At 41.8% G+C, this 18,531-nt stretch overlaps 1 protein-coding gene across 4 annotated transcripts in view; it reads left to right on the plus strand.

The window, feature by feature from the left end:
* Positions 1 to 12,166: 12,166 nt before the first annotated feature.
* The window catches only part of LOC147434407 (KH domain-containing protein SPIN1-like), a 50,178-nt gene continuing 43,813 nt past the window's right edge, over positions 12,167 to 18,531 (plus strand). The window contains exons 1-2 of one of the 4 annotated variants that reach the window (XM_086490880.1): positions 12,167 to 12,501; positions 12,970 to 13,055. In XM_086490880.1, the coding sequence (XP_086347006.1) occupies positions 12,365 to 12,501; positions 12,970 to 13,055 (223 nt within the window). In that variant the 5' untranslated portion in view covers positions 12,167 to 12,364. The remainder of the gene's footprint in view (positions 12,502 to 12,969; positions 13,056 to 18,531) is intronic. The other 3 variants (XM_086490877.1, XM_086490878.1, XM_086490879.1) reach the window with 3 other exon arrangements.

Genomic DNA, 18,531 nt, shown 5'->3' on the forward strand with positions numbered 1-18,531 from the left:
TCTCTCTCTCTCTCTACTTTTCTATGTCGTTAAAATTCTCCTCTTTCTCTCTCAAAAAAAAAACCCAAGACATAAGCGATTTTGCTAGTGCCTTCAGAATTTTTTTTAATCATACCCTCTCACCCATCCCCCTCTCATGATCCCTCCAACCCATTCCCTCTCTCTCTCTCTCTCTCTCTCTCTCTCTCTCTCTCTCTCTCTCTCTCTCTCTCTCTCTCTCTCTCTCTCTCTCTCTCTCTCTCTCTCTCTCTTACTTTTCTATGTCGTTAAAATTCTCCTCTTTCTCTCTTAAAAAAAACCCAAGACATAAGCGATTTTGCTAGTGCCTTCAAAAAAAATTTAAATCATACCCTCTCACCCATCCCCCTCTCATGATCCCTCCAACCCATTCCCTCTCTCTCTCTCCCCCCCCCCCCCCCCCCTCGCTCTCTCTCTCTCTATCTCCCTCTCTCTAAAAGAAAGGCACTAGCGATATCGCTAGTGTCTCATTTTAAAAAAAAAATCTCCCATCTCTCTCTCTCTTGATGGGGTTTCATCTATGGAGGATGCCAATGCGGTGCCATGGCGAGATGCAGGTGCAACAGAATGAGAGTGAGAGAGAGAGAGAGACTCAACATGATAGTTGATATTGATAGATAGTTTTTTGTTTACAGAGGCTTAAACCTTCTAGCCAAATACCAATTGGATACATACGATTCCTTCTATTTCACACTTTTGTACCTTTGGGTGTATTACTTATATTCCCCAAGAGTTTCTTTAAAGATTAGAGTCTCTAGGAAAGAAAGTCTTTTTATTGGAATTTCTTGTAGCTCCAAAGGCTACAAGTTCTATGATCTTAGTTCTTGAAAGGTAATTGTGAGTCAGGATGCCATATTTGATGAGCAATCAATGGGAGGTACATGTTTTTTTGAAGATGCTGATGACACACATTCTCTACTTATAGCTTTTTCTTTTATGTTTGATAATGATTCTACTCTTGAAGAAGTTGAACAAACACCCTCTCTAAAAGAGAAATCTATCAAGAATTTGTTTTTGGAGAGAATGTTGACATTTATGTTGATGTGTCTACTGATTTGGGGCATGGTTCTCAACATTTGGGATGAGAATTTTGACAATGGCATTTGCTACATAGTTTAATTTGGAGATTCACCAAATGGATGTGAAGACTGTTTTTCTTTATGGGGTGATCTATATATGTATGTATGTATGTATGGAGCAACCAAAAGGATTCCTAACTTTTGTAAAGGAGTCCTTAGTTTGTCAAGTTCATCGTGCTCTTTATGTCTAAAGCAAGCTTCACATTCATGGTACATAAAGGTTGACTAGTTTCTTACATCACATGGCTTTACTTCCTATCTTTTTAGTCCCAAATTATATAGGAAGGGCAATGAAGCATGATGGTTAACATTTGTTTGTGATAATTGCTCTTTATGTTGATGAAACAATACTTATTTCAAAAACTTTAAAATTCATGCAACATCTGATGAAGATTTTGCCCTCAGCACTTGATATGGTGGATCTTTAAGACATACATCCATGTCTTGGAATTTAAATTTATTGACATTGTGACACTCTACAAATACTCATTGTCTTGTAACCGCAACAAAATGTATTGCATCCATTTTTGTTGACAAATACTCAACTATCTATTAGCCATATCCAACCTTATGGAATGTTTATAGTTTATGGGTTTAAACATAAGGATTGACATTCCTTTCACTGCAAATTCTCTTTCAAGCAGTGTCTAATATTGAAGGCAAAAGAGGATGGTTCCACTACAAGTGTAGCAATTGTAGAGTCTTTCGTGAAAGGAGATTGTGATGCTAATGTAGATATAGAATGGGATTTTAGTGCAGAGTGCACTTATGATCCTTTTGTCCATGATGCATGTATGTCAGTTATTGTAGATGCTCATGTGTGGTACTTTGATAGTGGTGCTACAAAGCACATTACCTCTCATCGTGGCTTGTTTTCCTCTCTCGAGGATGTCCCTCATGAGAATTCAGTCACTTGTGCCAACAATGCCTCTTATCTGATCAAGGGAGTTGGAAGATTATGTTGATTGCTATGAATGGTAGTTCTCTCACACTTGTTGATGCACTTTATGTACCTGGGATTAAAAGAACCTTTTGTCTATATTTTTGCTTGCTAAACTTGGTCTTGTTGTCAAATTTGTGGATGACAGATCTATAGTTTACGATCTCAGTGTTTGGTGATGAAATTGTTGCATTTGGCAGTTTATGCCGTGGGCTGTATAAGCTCACTTTGTATGACAAAGTGTGAGGAGAATTTTGCAAATGAAATTGTGGATTCAAAGGTTGTTTTGGATGCAAAACTTTGGCATGCACGTTTTGGGCATCTGAATTTTGTCAGTTTGCTGCGTCTGCAAAAATTTGATATGGTTGCTTCTTTGCCGCCTCTAGAAGCACCTGTGAAGCATGTTTGTGAAGGCTTAATTTTGGATAAGATGCAACATTTGAAGTTTCCAAAGGATGATTCAGTAAGGGCTACATGCAGGTTGTAGCTTGTGCATAGTGATGTTTGTGGGCCTATGCAAACTCAGTCCTTAGGCAATTACCTCTACTTCATGGCTTTTATTGATGATTACTCCATGCATGCATGGGTGTATCCACTTAAAGCTAAGTTCAAAATGTTTATGTGATTCAAGCTATATTTGGCTATGGCTGAAAATGTTATTTATCTATGGGTACCCTCTGTTCAGATCGAGGGGGGGAGTATATGTCTCATGAGTTTAACGCATTTCTGGCTAGTCGTGGGATAAAAAACCAATGTACAGTGTCATATAAACCTCAACAAAATGGTATTGCTGAAAGGAAAAACAGGTCACTTACGGAGATGGCATGATGTATGGTCAAGAGCCAAGCTTTACTACATGTGTTTTGACTTGAGGCTATCATGTATGATACTTATGTAGTTAGCTGGTGTCCTACGAAAGCTTTGGAGTCTATGACTCCATATGAAGCATGGCATGATCGAAAGCCATCTATTGATCAGATGCATGTTTTTGGTTGTTTGGCTTATGATTTGGTGACACAAATGCAGCATAAAAAATTGGATGATAAGGCTATCAAATGTAATTTTGCTGGTTATAGTACCCAAATCAAAGGTTACAGGTTGTACCATCCACAAATAAAGTGTATCTTGGTTTCACGTGATGTTGTGTTTGTGGAAGATTCTGTTTAGCCCTTACTGTCATGTACTAGAGACAATAATGTAAGGTCACATGACATTTATAACATTTTATTGCCTCTTTTCAATGGTGTAAATTTGAATGTAAATTCAAATGAGGAAAATGTACATCCTATGGTGGTTTTTGAAAATGTTACAAATCGGGCTATTACTGATGCAGATGTACATGATGTACTTGATGTGGAAAGGGTTGAGAATGAGCAGGCTAGAGGTATGCCAAAATGGCTGGTGCATACTTTGTGTGATAGCAAATTGGATGCACCTTTGTCTAGTCATACTCATTCAGGTTCTTGTCATGCATCGGATCGTTATGCTTTGGTTGTTTCTAGCTTATGTGATGTAGAGGAACCTCTATCTTTTGATGAAGCACATAATTCAAAAAATAGGATGGCTAGCATGCAATCAGAATATGATGCACTTATAGAAAATGACACATGGATTTTATGCGATTTGCCTCCTTGCCAAAAGTCCATTGGTACAAAGTGGGTTTACAAGTTGAAACGCAAGCCGATTGGTGAGATTGATCGCTATAAGGCTCGACTTGTTGCAAAAGGCTATGCACAACAGAAAGGCATAGATTATAAAGAGAATTTTGCTCCCACTATCGTATTACTACTGTGCGTTTTCTATGTGCACTGGCAGCTCATTTTGGATGGGATGTACATCAATCAGATATTGTTGTTGCTTTCTTGAATGGTGACATATTTGAGGAAGTTTATGTAACGCAATCTCACGATTTTGTCATTAAAGGGGAAGAAAATAAAGTGTACAAATGTAATAAATATTTGTATGGGTTGAAGCAATCTCCTCGTGCTTGGTGTGAGAAAGCTGACACTCCTTTGGTTAAACGAGGCTTTCATAACAATCCAGCAGAAAAGCACTTTGTATGTAAAGCGTGAGGGAAATGTACTTCTCATTGTTGTTCTATATGTGGATTATTTTTTTATCACTCGTCCAAATGAGGTTGAATTTAAGGCTGATTTGAATGGTACCTACAAGATGAAAGATTTGCAGCTGTTGCATCATTACTTGGGCATATAGTTTAAGCAATGTGATTGTGGTATTTCCTTGTGTCAGAGACAAGTTACATAGAGACATTGCTATGTAAGTTTGGACTTGAGGATTGCAAACATATTGCCACTCCCATGTAAATAGGTTTAAAATTGAGTCTTCATGATGTTGGTGATCCTGCCAATGTCACTCTTTACCAAAATGTTGTTCGATGCCTTATCTATGTACGCAACACGGGCCTGGATATTCAATTTGCAGTCTCACATGTCAGTAGATTAATGCATCACCCAAGATTTGAGCATTGACAGGCTGTCAAGTGAATCTTTCGCTATTTGAGTGGCACTTTACATCTTGGGTTGTTTTGTCCCGGGGGGGATCATTGCCGCTAGATTTACATGCTTTTTTGGACTCAAATTGGGTCGGACTAAGATTGGACTGGCTGTTATCACACGTGATTGCAATGAGTGGTTTTTGTTTCATGCTTGGCAATTCATGCATATCATGGTTGAGCAAGAAGCAACCTATTGTGGCCACTTCCCATTGTAAGGCAGAGTACATGGTAGTCTTCACAGCTATGGTTGAGTGTGTAAGGCTCAGCCGCCTTATGGCTAATTTGGATATTGGACATGACACTGCCAACATCATCTACACTAACAGTCAGAGCGGATTGGCAATTGTGAGGAACCCAATTTTTCATTCTCACACAAAGCACATTGAGGTGCATTACCACTATGTCAGGAGAGACTCTCAGCAAGAGAGATCAGCTTGGCTTATGTGCCAACACAAGACAACCTTGAATATATTTTCACAAAGGCGGTGTCTCATGAGAAGTTCAAAACTTTCCACAAAGCTTTGGGCTTACTCCCCTTTGTGGACTGATCATGTCCTCAAGGCATGGCACTTCCCTATATGTGCCATCTCTTGTTCACCACATCACTCCCAGGGGGGATTTGTTACCATATACATGTGGTACTGATGTGTGTGAACACACTTAAGACCGTCGGGGGCATTTTTTCCCTCACTAGGAGGTTTTTTGCCCCATACATTTTATATATGCCCATCATTCTAGAGCTATCTTATCTTTCATTGCACACTAAGTAATACCACTCTCTGTTCTGTGTCTTGAGCTTCCTTCTTCTCCAAGCTGTTGGAATTAGGGTTGTAGAGAAACGTGCACAGCTTGGAGAAGATGAAGGAAGCTCAAGGCACACAATAGAGAGTGTGTTTCTTAGTGTGCAATGGAAAGATAGATAGCCCTAGAGTGATGGGCGTATATACAATGCTCGGGGGGAAAAACCTCCTACAAAGGGAAAAAATGCCCCGGCGGTCCTAGTGTGTTCACACACATCACTACCACATGTATATGGTAACAAATCCCCCCTGGAGTGATGCGTTGAACGAGAGCTGGCACATGAGTAAAGGGAAGTGCCATGCCCTAAGGACATGATCAGTCCACAAAGGGGAGTAAACCCAAAGCTTTGTGGAAAGCTTCAAGCTTCTCACGAGACAATGCCTTCTGAAAATATTTGCAAGGTTGTCCTGTGTTGGCACATAAGCCAAGCTGATCTCTCCTGCTGAGAGCCTCTCCCTGACATGGTGGTAATGCACCTCAATGTGCTTTGTGCGAGCATGAAAAACTGGGTTCCTCGCAACTGCCAATGCGCTCTGACTGTCAGTGTAGATAGTGTTGGAAGTGTCCTGTCCAACACCCAAATCAGCCATAAGGCGTCTGAGCCATACACACTCAACCGTAGTTGTGAAGACTGCCCTGTACTCAGCCTCACAACTCAAACTGGCCATAGTAGGTTGCTTCTTGCTCAACCATGATATATATGAACTGCCAAACATGAAACAAAAACCACTTGTGGACACTCACGTGTCAAAACAACCAGCCCAATCTGAGTCCGAAAAAGCATGTAATTCTAGCGGCAATGATCTCCCCTTGGGATAAAACAAGCCAAAATGTAAAGTGCCACTAAGGTAGCGGAAAATCCTCTTGATAGCCTGCCAATGCTTAGACCCTGGGCTATGCATAAATCTGCTAACCTGTGAGACTGCAAACCGAATATCCGGCCTTGTGTTACATACATACAATGAGGCAGCCAACCCTGTTTGATAAAGAGTGACATCAGCAAGATCGCCAGCATCATGTAGACTCAACTTCAAACCTGTCTCCATGGGAGTGGCAATAGGTTTGCAATCCTCAAGTCCAAACTTACATAGCAATGTCTCTATGTAATTTTCTGACACAAGGCAATACCACCATCACACTGCTTAAACTGTATACCCAAGTAATGATGCAACATCCCCAAATCTTTCATCTTGAAAGTAGCATTCAAATCAGCCTTAAATTCAGCAATATGTCTCTCATTTGATCCAATGATCATCAAATAATCGACATAAAGAACCACGATGAGAAGGATATCACCCTCACGCTTTACATACAATGTGCTTTCTGTTGGACTGTTACGAAAGCCTCGTTTGACCAAATGAGTGTCAGATTCTCATACCAAGCACGAGGAGATTGCTTCAACCCATACAAAGCCTTCTTACATCTGCACACTTTGTCCTCTTGTCCTTTTATGACAAAACCGCGAGGCTGTGTTACATAAACTTCCTCAAATATGTCACCATTCAAGAAAGCAGTAACAATGTCTGATTGATGTACATCCCAACCAAAATGAGCTGCCAATGCACATAGAAAACGCACAGTAGTCATACGACAAGTGGGAGCAAAAGTCTCTTCATAATCTATGCCTTTTTGTTGTGCATAACCCTTTGCAACAAGTCGAGCCTTATGGTGATCGATCTCACCAACCGGCTTGCGTTTCAACTTGTAAACCCACTTCGTACCAATGGCCTTTTTGCCAGGAGGCAAATCACATAAAGTCCACGTGTCATTTTCTAGAAGTGCATCATATTCTGATTGCATGATAGCCATCCAATTTTCTGAATTTTGTGCTTCATCAAAAGACAGAGGCTCCTCAACATCATGTAAGCTAGATATAGCCAAAGCATAACAATCTGATGCATAAGATGCATGGTGAGAGCCTGAACGAGTACAACTAGACAAAGGTGCATCCAATTTACTGTCACGCAAAGTGTGCACCGGCCATTTTGGCATACCTCTAGCCTACTCATTTTCAGCCCTTTCTTCAGCAAGTACATCACGTACATCTGCATCAGTAATAGGCTAATTTGTACCATTTTCAGAAACCCCCATAGGCTGTACATTTGCCTCATTGGAACTTACATTTGTATTTCCACCACTGAAAAGAGGCAACAAAGTGTCATAAATGTCATGTGAGCTTACATTACTGTCTCTAGTACATGACAACAAGGGCTGAACAGAATCTTCCACAAACACTACATCGAGTGAAACCAGAATACGTTTTGTTTGCGGATGATACAAATTGTAACCTTTGCTTTCAACACTATAACCAACAAAAATACATTTGACAACCTTATCATCCAATTTTTTGCGTTGTATTTATGGCACCAAAGCTTATGCCAAACAGCCAAAAACACGCATGTGCTCAATAGAAGGCTTTCTATCATGCCATGCTTCATATGGAGCAATAGACTGCAAAGATTTTGTAGGACACCTGTTTAGTACATGAGTGACACACATGATGGCCTCAAGCCAAAAGAATGCGGCAAAGCTTGACTTTTGACCATACATCATGTCATTTCCGTAAGTGACCTGTTTTTCCTCTCAGCAACACCATTTTGCTGAGGTGTATAAGGCACTGTACATTGGTGTTTTATCCCACGGCTAGCCAGAAATGCATTGAATTCATGAGACATATACTCCCCCCCTCGATCGGAACGGAGGGTGCCCATTGTACATTTCGAGACATTTTCAGCCATAGCCAGAAATTGTTTGAAGCACATAAAAACTTCAGACTTCGCTTTAAGCGCAAATATCCATGCATGACTAGAGTAATCATCAATGAAAGTCACGAAGTAAAGGTAATTGCCCAAGGACGGAGTTTGCATGTGGCCCGAACTGAACCATCCTTTGGAAACTTAGAACACTGCATCTTACCCAAAATACAGCCTTCACAAACATGTTCGGCAGGTGCTTCAAGAGGCGGCAAAGAAGCAACCATATCAAATTTTTGCAAACGCAGCAAACTGGCAAAATTTAGATGACCAAAACGTGCATGCCAAAGTTTTTCATATGAAATAGCCCTTGAATCTGCAACAACATTTGCAAAATTTTGTCCACACTTGTCATACAAAGTGAGCTTATACAGCCCACGGCACAAAAGGCCAGATGCAACAATTTCATCACCAAAACTGAGATCATGAACTGTACATCTGTCATCCACAAATTTGACTACACGTCCAAGTCTAGCAAGTGCGGATACATACAAGAGAATCTTCTTGATCCCAGGTACATAAAGTGCATCAACAAGTGTGAAGGAACTGCCATTTGCAACAATAAGCACAATCTTTCCAACTCCCTGAACCGGATAGGAGGCATTGATGGCACAAGTGACTAAATTCCCATGAGGGACAGACTCGAGAGAGGTGAACAATTCACGATGTGAGGTAATGTGCTTTGTAGCACCACTATCGAAATACCAGACATGTGAATCTGCAGCAACTGACAAGCATGCATCATGGACAACATGATTGTAAGTGCACTCTGTGCTAAAAGCCCATTCTGCATCAACATCAACAACACAGTCTCCTTTCATAGAAGACTCAACAATGGCTGCATTTGTAGTGGAACTAGCATTTGCAGTGGAACCACCCTCTTTCTTCTTAGACTCTTTGGCCTTCAACTTAGGACACGACTTGATCAAGTGATCATTAGCTTTACAATAATGGAAACGCATTTTCTTTTTGCCCTTATCACCATAATTTCCAGACGAATTGCTGCCAGTAGAAGCATTAGGAACATAATTTTTTCCACTCGCGGGCAGAACCATAAGAAGTGGCTGTATTGGTGCTACCACCCTTTCTCTGAGAAGCAATAAAAGCCTGTTCAACTGCATGCTACCTAGTCCTATATTTCTAGAAAGTGATTCTTGCAACAGCAATGTGCATAATGCATCAAACTTGACAACTTCAGGATTTCCTTGGGTCATAAGTCTCCAAGTACTAGCAAAAGTCTGGTAAGGCATCAAGAACAGTCTGCACAAGGGAACTGTCTGAAATGACTTCACCTACAGAAATAAGTTGCTCATTGATATCCTTGACACTCGCAAGGAAAGTGTCCATATCATCTTCCTCATGCATAATCTTCGACTCCAACTCTTTACGCAGCAAAGCAATTTTAGCCTCATTGCGACTTGCATAAAGACCATCCAAAATATCCCAAGCCTGTTTTGCAGATTTTGCTGAACGGATGTGAGAACAATGGTGCGCTTCATAGTCAACACAATCAATGCATGAGCCTGCGCATCCTTTACATCCCAACGAGCTTGTTCTGCCATAGGCAAAACAACTCTAATAGCAACAATCCTTGCAGCAAGACCTGCAACATCCTCAACATTGCCTACATCCTTAGAACCAGGACGTACATCAATGCCCTGCACAATATTCTAGACACCCTTTGACACAAGAACGCGTTGCATCATATAAGCCCACATAGGGTAATTGTCCCCATCCAACCTGTCCTTAGCAGCAAACATCTTGAAGACATCTTGTTGTTGTCAGCCATGATAAATGCTGCACCTGATGTGAAAACAACCCGAAAATAGGAGAACGGAGCGGGAACGACACGTGCTGTATAGCACAAACCGTAGAAGAGTGTAAGGCACCTGTTATGCAGAAATTGGCATTGACAGAAATTCTGCACAAAATGACGAAATTGCATGTGCAGACCTGCTTGGAGTGGAAACGGAGGCCGAAATGAGCCTGAATCAGAAATCTGAGCAGACTGAGCTCTACAAACACGCTCGAAATATTTGTTGACCTGCGAACGCTCGCCAAACCTCACTGTAATAAGAGAAAGTGAGTAGGCGTGTGCTGGAGCAGCTAGCGACTAAGCCCAGGAGAACGTAACCTGCTCTGATACCAATTGTTGGAATTAGGGTTGCAGAGAAACGCACACAGCTTGGAGAAGACGAAGGAAGCTCAAGGCAATGGAAAGATAGATAGCCCTAGAGTGATGGGCGTATATACAATGCTAGGGGGAAAAAACCTCCTAAAGAGGGAAAAAATGCCCCGGCGGTCCTAGTGTGATCACACACATCACTACCACATGTATATGGTAACACAAGCTATGTGTGTTTCCCTACGACCCTATTTCCAATAGAAGGGCACAACAAATTTGGACCTATATATCAACGGCAAGCAAACGGTCTTCTCAAATCTCTCTTGATCTTCTTGGATATTCCAATGCGGATTGGGCAAATTCACATCTATGTATGTGCTCTACAAATAAATTTTTTTCCTCCCTCACAAGCTGTCTAGTATCGTGGGCAAACAAGAAGCAACGATGTGTTGATGTTTCTATGAGAGAGCCTGAGTATGTGGTAGTGCCTTTGCCTGCTTGTGAATTAGTTTGGATTCGTCAAATGCTTACAAACATTGAACATTCTCCATGCTTTGGTACTCCTCTTAGATGTGACAACCAAAGTGACATTAGCTTCAAAAAAGATAGTAAAAACAAAGCACATTGCAGTGTTAATTGCTTACAGACATTAGACATTCTCCATGCTCTAGTACTCCTCTTAGATGTGACAACCAAAGTGCAAGCAAGGAGCAATGATGTGTTAATGTTTCTATGATAGATGCTAAGTATGTGGTAGTGTCTTTGATAGCTCATGAACTAGTTTGGCTTTGTCAAGTGCTTACAAAGATTGGACATTCTCCATGCTATGGTACTCCTCTTAAACATGACAACCAAAGTGCAATTAACCTCGCAAAAGATAGTAAACTAAGCACATTGCAGTCCATTATCACTATGCGAGGCATGAAATGAACAAGGTTACATTCATGCTTAAACATTTCCCAGATGATTGTGATTGCATACAGTCTTACAAAAGAATTGAATGAGGCTCACTTCACACAATTATGTTCAAAGATTGAAGTTGTGGTAGCACATCAACTTGGAGATTAATGTGGTCTCTTCAATCACACATTAGATAGAACTTAGCACCAAACATTGGTATCAAACATTGTATCATAGCATTATGCACATGCACATCTAAAACTCATTGATCTAGATTGTACATTCATATAGGGGTTTGGTTTTTTTGCTTGTACTCCTCGAGGGTTTTTTGATATGTTGATAGAGATTTTTCTTTGAGAGGGGGTGTTGGAGCTAACCCTAACTTGAACATATCTCACCTATATATATGACTTGTGAACAATATATTTTAGTTCCAGACATATGTGTTGTTTCATCTCTCTCTCTCTCTCTCTACCATCTCTGTTGTCTATCTCTATCTCGTGTATTGTCTATTCAACAACTTGGACTAATTCTTGCATTTTTCATAGTACTTGCAAAAATATGTGCACCAATGCTTGTCAAACATCAACCTTGGAAATAAACATCTCACAATTGGCAAGAACTTTAATTATTATGAGTGTTTTAAAGTTATCTATCTTTCAAATTGCAATCCTTTGTGTTTGCACTTTTTTGTTTTAGACCGGTTTTTCTCTCTCTCTCTCTCTCTCTCTCTCTCTCTCTCTCTCTCTATAAGGTATCAATCGAAGACTCATCACATGTATCAATTTGGTCTCTTGGTATAATGTTAAATCTTTTTTTTTTCTTCTCTTGTAGTAAGAATGAATAACCAACTTGATTAGTAGCATGAGAGTGTCTTGAAGAGGTGCCAAAGATGTGAAAGGTGGCATCAAAGAAGACATGTAAGTAGGTAGGCATATAAAAAAGAGTCTCTCTTTCTTTCTCTTTTAAATTAAGAGCCTTGACCAGTAGTGTGTGTTTTAGGATGTGAATGACTAAACTAAGGGCCTTGATTAGAGAAGGTGCTCATCAAAGAGGACATGTAATAAGGAGAGTTAAGAGAGGAAGAGACGACGATTTCTCTGCCTTCGGGGCAGCAATCACTGTTTCTCATTGCACATATTTTGTTATGCTGTGTTGACCCGATCTATCTGTACATACACAGAAGGAGAGCAGCGATAGAGTGAACGACAACGAGAAGTAGGGCAATTAACGATGATTCCCACCAGGCAGTCCCCAAAGCCCATGAACTCCATTAACTCCCTCCCCCCTTACCTTCAGACTTTCTCCCCCAGCGCTGGCCACTCCCCTCACCATCGCTCCTCTTCTTCAAGTGCCTCCGAGCTGGACAAGTAAGTAATCCCCTCTCTGGGTCTCCGCCTTTTCAATCAATCTGCTGTTTTATGAGCTGTAGGTGTGAGCTTTTATTGGGTCAATCCCCAACCATCACTCTGTTGAATCTGGTTTGTTGTGCTTGGTTTCTATGTGCGACACGCCACATCGGCCTGTGTGTTCTTTGGATTGGCCAATGCTTGTTGAAGTGTTTTTGTGTAATCTATACGTGAAACCATCAGAAGTATGCTTCGGTCCAAATACATCAGATGTGTGAAATTCTTGTTGCATAAATGATCTTTGTTCTCTTCCAAGTCCAGGGCCAAACTATGTGCCATGATAGACTGTGTCGATGCTAGCGCGTCGATTCTTCTTTGTGTGCTTGCTTCTGCATTGTAGTTGGAACTTAAGCTTATTGAGCCAGTAGCTTGGGAGTTTTATGAATTCCAATCGATTGTTTCTCTTACCTATGCTGGCTTGTCTTTTAGATATCTCTCCGAACTATTAACTGAACGTCAAAAGTTGGGTCCTTTCATGCAAGTGCTACCCAATTGCAGCAGGCTTTTAAACCAAGGTACATATGCTCTTGCCTATCTTTATTGGTTCATATGAAGATGCTTGCACTTTTTCACATTGCAAATCTCACAGTGCTGGAAGGTGAAAAGGTTTCCATGTTGTAGAACATCTTAATCTGAATCCTATCATGGGCAGAGTAACGTAAAGCAAAGGTGAAGTCAGAGTATTTGTGAGCATGAATCTACTAGTTGACGTAACATTTAGTTTGTTTCAAAGATATATTGCTGTGAGCTGTGGCGATTGGAGTTCCAAAGTTTGCTGAATATGCAACCCTAAATATTCTCCTGCATGCGGTTTACTTAGCAAAATCCTGCTAGTGTAGAGATATGGGTGACTAACGAGTAACTGCCATTGATGATCAAATATTTATGCCTAGTAACTGAAACGCTCTTTTAGATTCCAGGTTAATGAGACTTTGTCGTCCTATCACCTTCATGGTCATCTTTGTGCACTATCGTGTGCTCAAGATGCATCATTCAAGGTACATCACGTAGTCCTTTAGGATTGATTGTGGGATGGCTCTTGACTAAAGTCTTATCTTTTGTGCTTATTACCTGTCTTAATATTCCATACTGTGAGTCTATAATTGGCTTAAAGCACCAACAGATCAGGGTTGAGAGTACCTTTCCCTATTGGAAGGGAACGAGTAGTATAACCTGAAATGGTGAGATAGAGAGGTGTCCAATGACAAGATACACATACATCTTAGCTGTGTTTCTGTCACATAAGAGCTGACATGATAGGCTGTACAGACGGCAGACCCTACGAATGCCGATGATTTTGTGGCAGGTCGTACATACCATAGACACTGGCTGATGTGGCTGACTTTACGGGCAGCCATCGCAAATGCCTTTTGGGAGCACCCCACGGAGCAGCTCTGCAACTCGTTGCTTTCTTGTGGATAAGTTTAGTGAGTCGCTTTCAACAACTGGACCTGTGTAAGAAGGCCATCATGTCCAGATTGTGAGAGTGGCCGAGCAAAAGACAGCTGTACTTTGTTTCGTTTGATGATTGATCAATAAAGATACCACCAAGGGCGCTTAGTTTAGGGTCAAATGGGGTACTCCCCCCCTCTGACTTTGTGCACAAGTGTTTCGAAGATTGTTGTCCGTTCACCTCTTGTTCTTCAACAGCCAGCCGGTTCCAATGGTATCCGAGGGCAATTGATTGCTCTTTTTTGGTCAATCAAATCAGATCTTCTCAAGAGCTTCATGCGCCATGGAGTGTTGGAAGTAGCAACGGAAGATGGATAGATATGGCTGAAAACTGCGGAATGTGGTGCACAACCTCTCATCTCTGATGGTGGACAGCAGCAACCTTCGAAAGTGGAACCTTCGAGAGCAATCCCGTTGTGGTGATCTCCTAGATCTGCCTGGTGCACCGGAATTGAAATGGTGAAGATTTAGACTTTACACTTTCACAAATCTTTACTTCTTTCCTTGCGTTAATGTGTGCTACTTAGTACGAGAGACGGTTCCTTTTATTTCCGTGAAGAGAGGGGAGGGAATGAGAGAGAGAGGTAGGGATGTGCAGAGGGAGAGAGAGAGAAAAGAAGAATGACATGTAACAAACTTGGACACCCCAAGTCTAGATTCTGTCGCGACACAGCAGAGATTCACTTAAAAACAATGCACAATTCAAGAGAGAGTCGACACGGCCCGGCGTAGTTCCGTGCCAAGAGAGATTGGCCCCAAAGATTGGCGCTCCTTTTTGGCGCTCCTTTCTGGATTTCTTCTATATTAATCTGTGAGCAAAGTACAACTTCCCGCGCGTGCTCGCTCTCAGACTCTGCGTCCAGATGCTGTGAGAAGTGAGCCCCCTTGGGTCACTTATAAAGATTACAAGGGGTGCTAAAAGCAAAGCCCCAAAAGCATGAAACTCAAAAGCAATCGAGTCCCAAAATCTACCAGTAAAAATACCTAGTGCAAAAAGCAGAAATTTCCATATAATTCTGCCACCTCAGCCTGTCAGCGTGAAAAGCGGGATTTTCGTATAGCCTGCCACGTCAACAGCTGTCAGCACAAAACACGAAAATCCATGTTGTCTGCCACGTCAGCATGCCAGCGCAAATTCCGTATTTTCGTACTGTTTGCTGCCACGTCATCTGGTAGCCCGCGTCTGGTCATGCCACGCCATCAGTTTGTGACATGACATCCGATGGGGTCCCAATCAAACCTATCAAGGGTCCCCCACACTGTTGCTGATGCGGTATTTGCTTTTGATTGCGTAAATGGAATATACACACATGCAATACCTCAAGTGCTCTATTGACTCAAGTGAGGAATGTTACCGCGGTAACTCTTTAAAATGAAGTGTTCCCATACAGTTGCATTAGTACCCAGCCTAGGTATTTATTTGCATGTGAATCACCTCTTATTAGTAGTTCATCAACTTGTTAATGAGTGACATTTTTGCATCATTTTAGAGATCGTTTTTATTTGGCATTGCCCGACCCAGCTTTAAGCCTCTACGTATGCAAAGTACAAGGGAGTCTGCGGGGACTCACACTCAGACTCTACGTCCAGATACTTTGAGTAATGAGGCCCAACAAACTTATTTATTGTTACAAGGGATGCCCAAAAGCAGATCTCAAACTCAAAAACTTTTGAAACTCCAAAAGCTTCTCAAAAGTTAAAGCATAATGCCCAAAAGTTGGCCAGCGTAATTTTCGGAAATCTGTACGGCCTGTTAGCGCAAAAAGCGGAACGTCCGTATTGCTGTCCGTACGGCTTGCCATGCCAGCATGTCAGCGCGTTCTGCGGCAAGATATTGCGTTGTATTTTTCGCAACTGCCACGTCAGCAAGACTGTGTGTATCCTGGAGCATTGCACGAGCATTGCCACGTCACGATTTTGTGACATACCCCCCGCTTGAAAGAATTGTAATCGCCCTCGATTACGCTTGCAAAATAGACAGGGGCCATAAACTGTCTTAGTAGACGCTGACTGTTAGTACCGACGCACAAGACACAACACATCTAGCACTTGTACAAATCGACGGTTACATCATTGGACATCACAGGATATCACTTGACATCACAGGGCATCACATGACAAATCACATACAAATTCATTTCAAATCTCAGACCATGATTAATCGGCAACGTATTTAGTAATCGTATCTAAATCCAGTCGGGACCTCATAGATGCCCGATTAACTAATTCTTATTGCAATCATGTTTATAGAGATTTATGAGACCAAAATACTGCAGTCATTTCGTCTGTCAGTTCTTGCACTCAAACAAGTCAAGTACAAATCAATCATTGTCATTTTCATTTTCAGGAATTCCAATTCATAAAGTCATACAACAGAATATTGTCAGCCCATCAGTATCCCTGAAACCCAAAGGGACATCAATGACTCTATTCAAAATTGGGGTAATCCGTTGACAAAGGAGCGGAGTGACTCCCCTCTTGTGCAAACCCACTGCACTAGATTCACCCATGCTGAAAATCGGGGTTCTATTGGAGTAGACTATGCTAAACCGAATGCTTCAAGGTAAAGTTCCAAAATCTGAGGAGTATCTGCTAGGTCCTCCTTCTCCATCCACTTCGCATCCAATGCAGGATAGTTCTTGAATTTAACCAAGAACCGCCTAATCGCTTTACCTTTTATCTTTCTATCCTTCTGTGCCAAAATCTGTTCTGGAACGAGTATCTCCTTACTTTCCTCCACTTTGGGTTGCTCATCTGTCTCCCCATCATCGAGCACATCGCCTTTAAAAGGCTTCAATAGACCCACATGAAATGCATTGTGAATCTTCCAAGTATCGGGTAGCTTCGGTCTAAAGGAGACATCATTTATCTTTTCTTTTATGTGGAAAGGGCCATAGTACCTCATGCTAAGCTTTGGAAAAAGCATCTCCTTTCCCTTTTTCTTTCTTAGGCGTTTCTTCAAAACATAAGAGCATCCAATCATCGTGACGATGTCGATCTGTTGCTTTCTTGTGTCGTTCTTGAGATTTTTCTAAAGCCTCGCGGACCTTGGCAAAAGCAGTGCCCAAGTCCCTTGTGTATTGGTCGACTTCAAAAATCTTGTCTTTAGTGCTGAGAAAGGGTGGAACCTTCGGAGCACCTCCAATTATCTCAAATGGCGCCTCCCCGTCGAAGAGTGAACCGGGTTGTTGTAGGCAAATTCCACCGAAGGCACAAATTTTTCCCATTGAGTTTTCCGATCAGAGATGTAAGACTTCAATAAATCCAGAACAACTGAATTTGTAATCTCAGATTGCCTATCTATCTGCGGGTGGAATGATGACGAGAACTGCAACCGTGTGCCAATGTTCTCCCAAATAGCCTTCCAAAACAAACTCGTGAATCGGGGATCTGTGTCAGAGGCTATTGTCTCAGGCATGCCATGTAATCTGAAAATGTGTGCAATAAACAGTCTTGCTAAATGATCCGGCTTGACTGTTTTCTTCACTAGAATGAAGTGAGCTTGCGTGCTAAATCTATCGATGACATTCCAAATGCCATCATGCCCACTTCGTGTCTGTCACAAACTACTGACGTGTCAAGCCACTGAAGACCTAAGTCAACCTTTGGATCACAGCCGAGGGGCCTAAACCCTAAGAAGAACAAGTCCTACCAACCTATGGGGACCCCGTCGGATGGGGCCCCAGTGACAAAGGAATTAAAATAAAGCAGGACCCACACAAAAGCTGATGATGTGGCAAGGGACATGATGACGTGGTACTGTACGGATTTTCGTGTTTTGCATTGACTGCTGACGTGGCAGCTGTACGAAATTCCGTGATTTACGTCGGCAGCTTTTTGGCATTGCTTTTGGACCAGAAGCTTTTGAGTTTGAAGGCTTTTCATGTAAAACTGCTTTTGGGGCCTAGGGTCTTTAAATATGAGGCTAGGGCTCATTCACTAGCATGCTTCCCGGAGAAGGTGCAGAGTCTGGAGTACCGGCTTGTGCTGTGTTGATGCAATATAAAGAAATACCGAAAGGGGTGCCAAGGTTTGGGGCCAATACTCATTGGGGTGGAATTCCACCACTCCGTGTCGCGTGTCGTCTCTCTCTCTCTCTCTCTCAGTTCAGTTGTTATTGAAGTGCTAAAAGTCTGTTTAGTCTGTTCTTTTCTATTGGCACGTGGTGCCCGTTGTGTGACAGTGGTATCAGAGGCTAGAGCATTAGGCGGGTGCTTTTTTGAAAGCATACCGGTCCTACCAAAGAGCAGACACAACAAGATCGCACTTCCAAAGTTCAGTGGAGAAATTTTGGCTTCATGCTCTGACCCCGGACTTATTAGCCACTCCCACCCTTACTACATCGCGCATCGGGCGCGCTCTCGTCTTCACCGCTCATGTCTTACAGGGCATAAGCCATAAAGATCACTTGCAAAAGAAGGATCCAAATTTGTTTGGAGTCAGTGTTTTTCTGAGAAGCAGTGCCATGCAAATGTTGATGTCTATAGCTACCAAGCCGCACACTTCAAGGACTTGGCAAGCTTTCAAGAAAATTTTTGC

The sequence above is a fragment of the Adiantum capillus-veneris genome, chromosome 19 (genome assembly GCF_014529385.1).
Source record: "Adiantum capillus-veneris isolate H3 chromosome 19, ASM1452938v2, whole genome shotgun sequence".
In the NCBI taxonomy this organism is placed as follows: Eukaryota; Viridiplantae; Streptophyta; class Polypodiopsida; order Polypodiales; family Pteridaceae; genus Adiantum; species Adiantum capillus-veneris.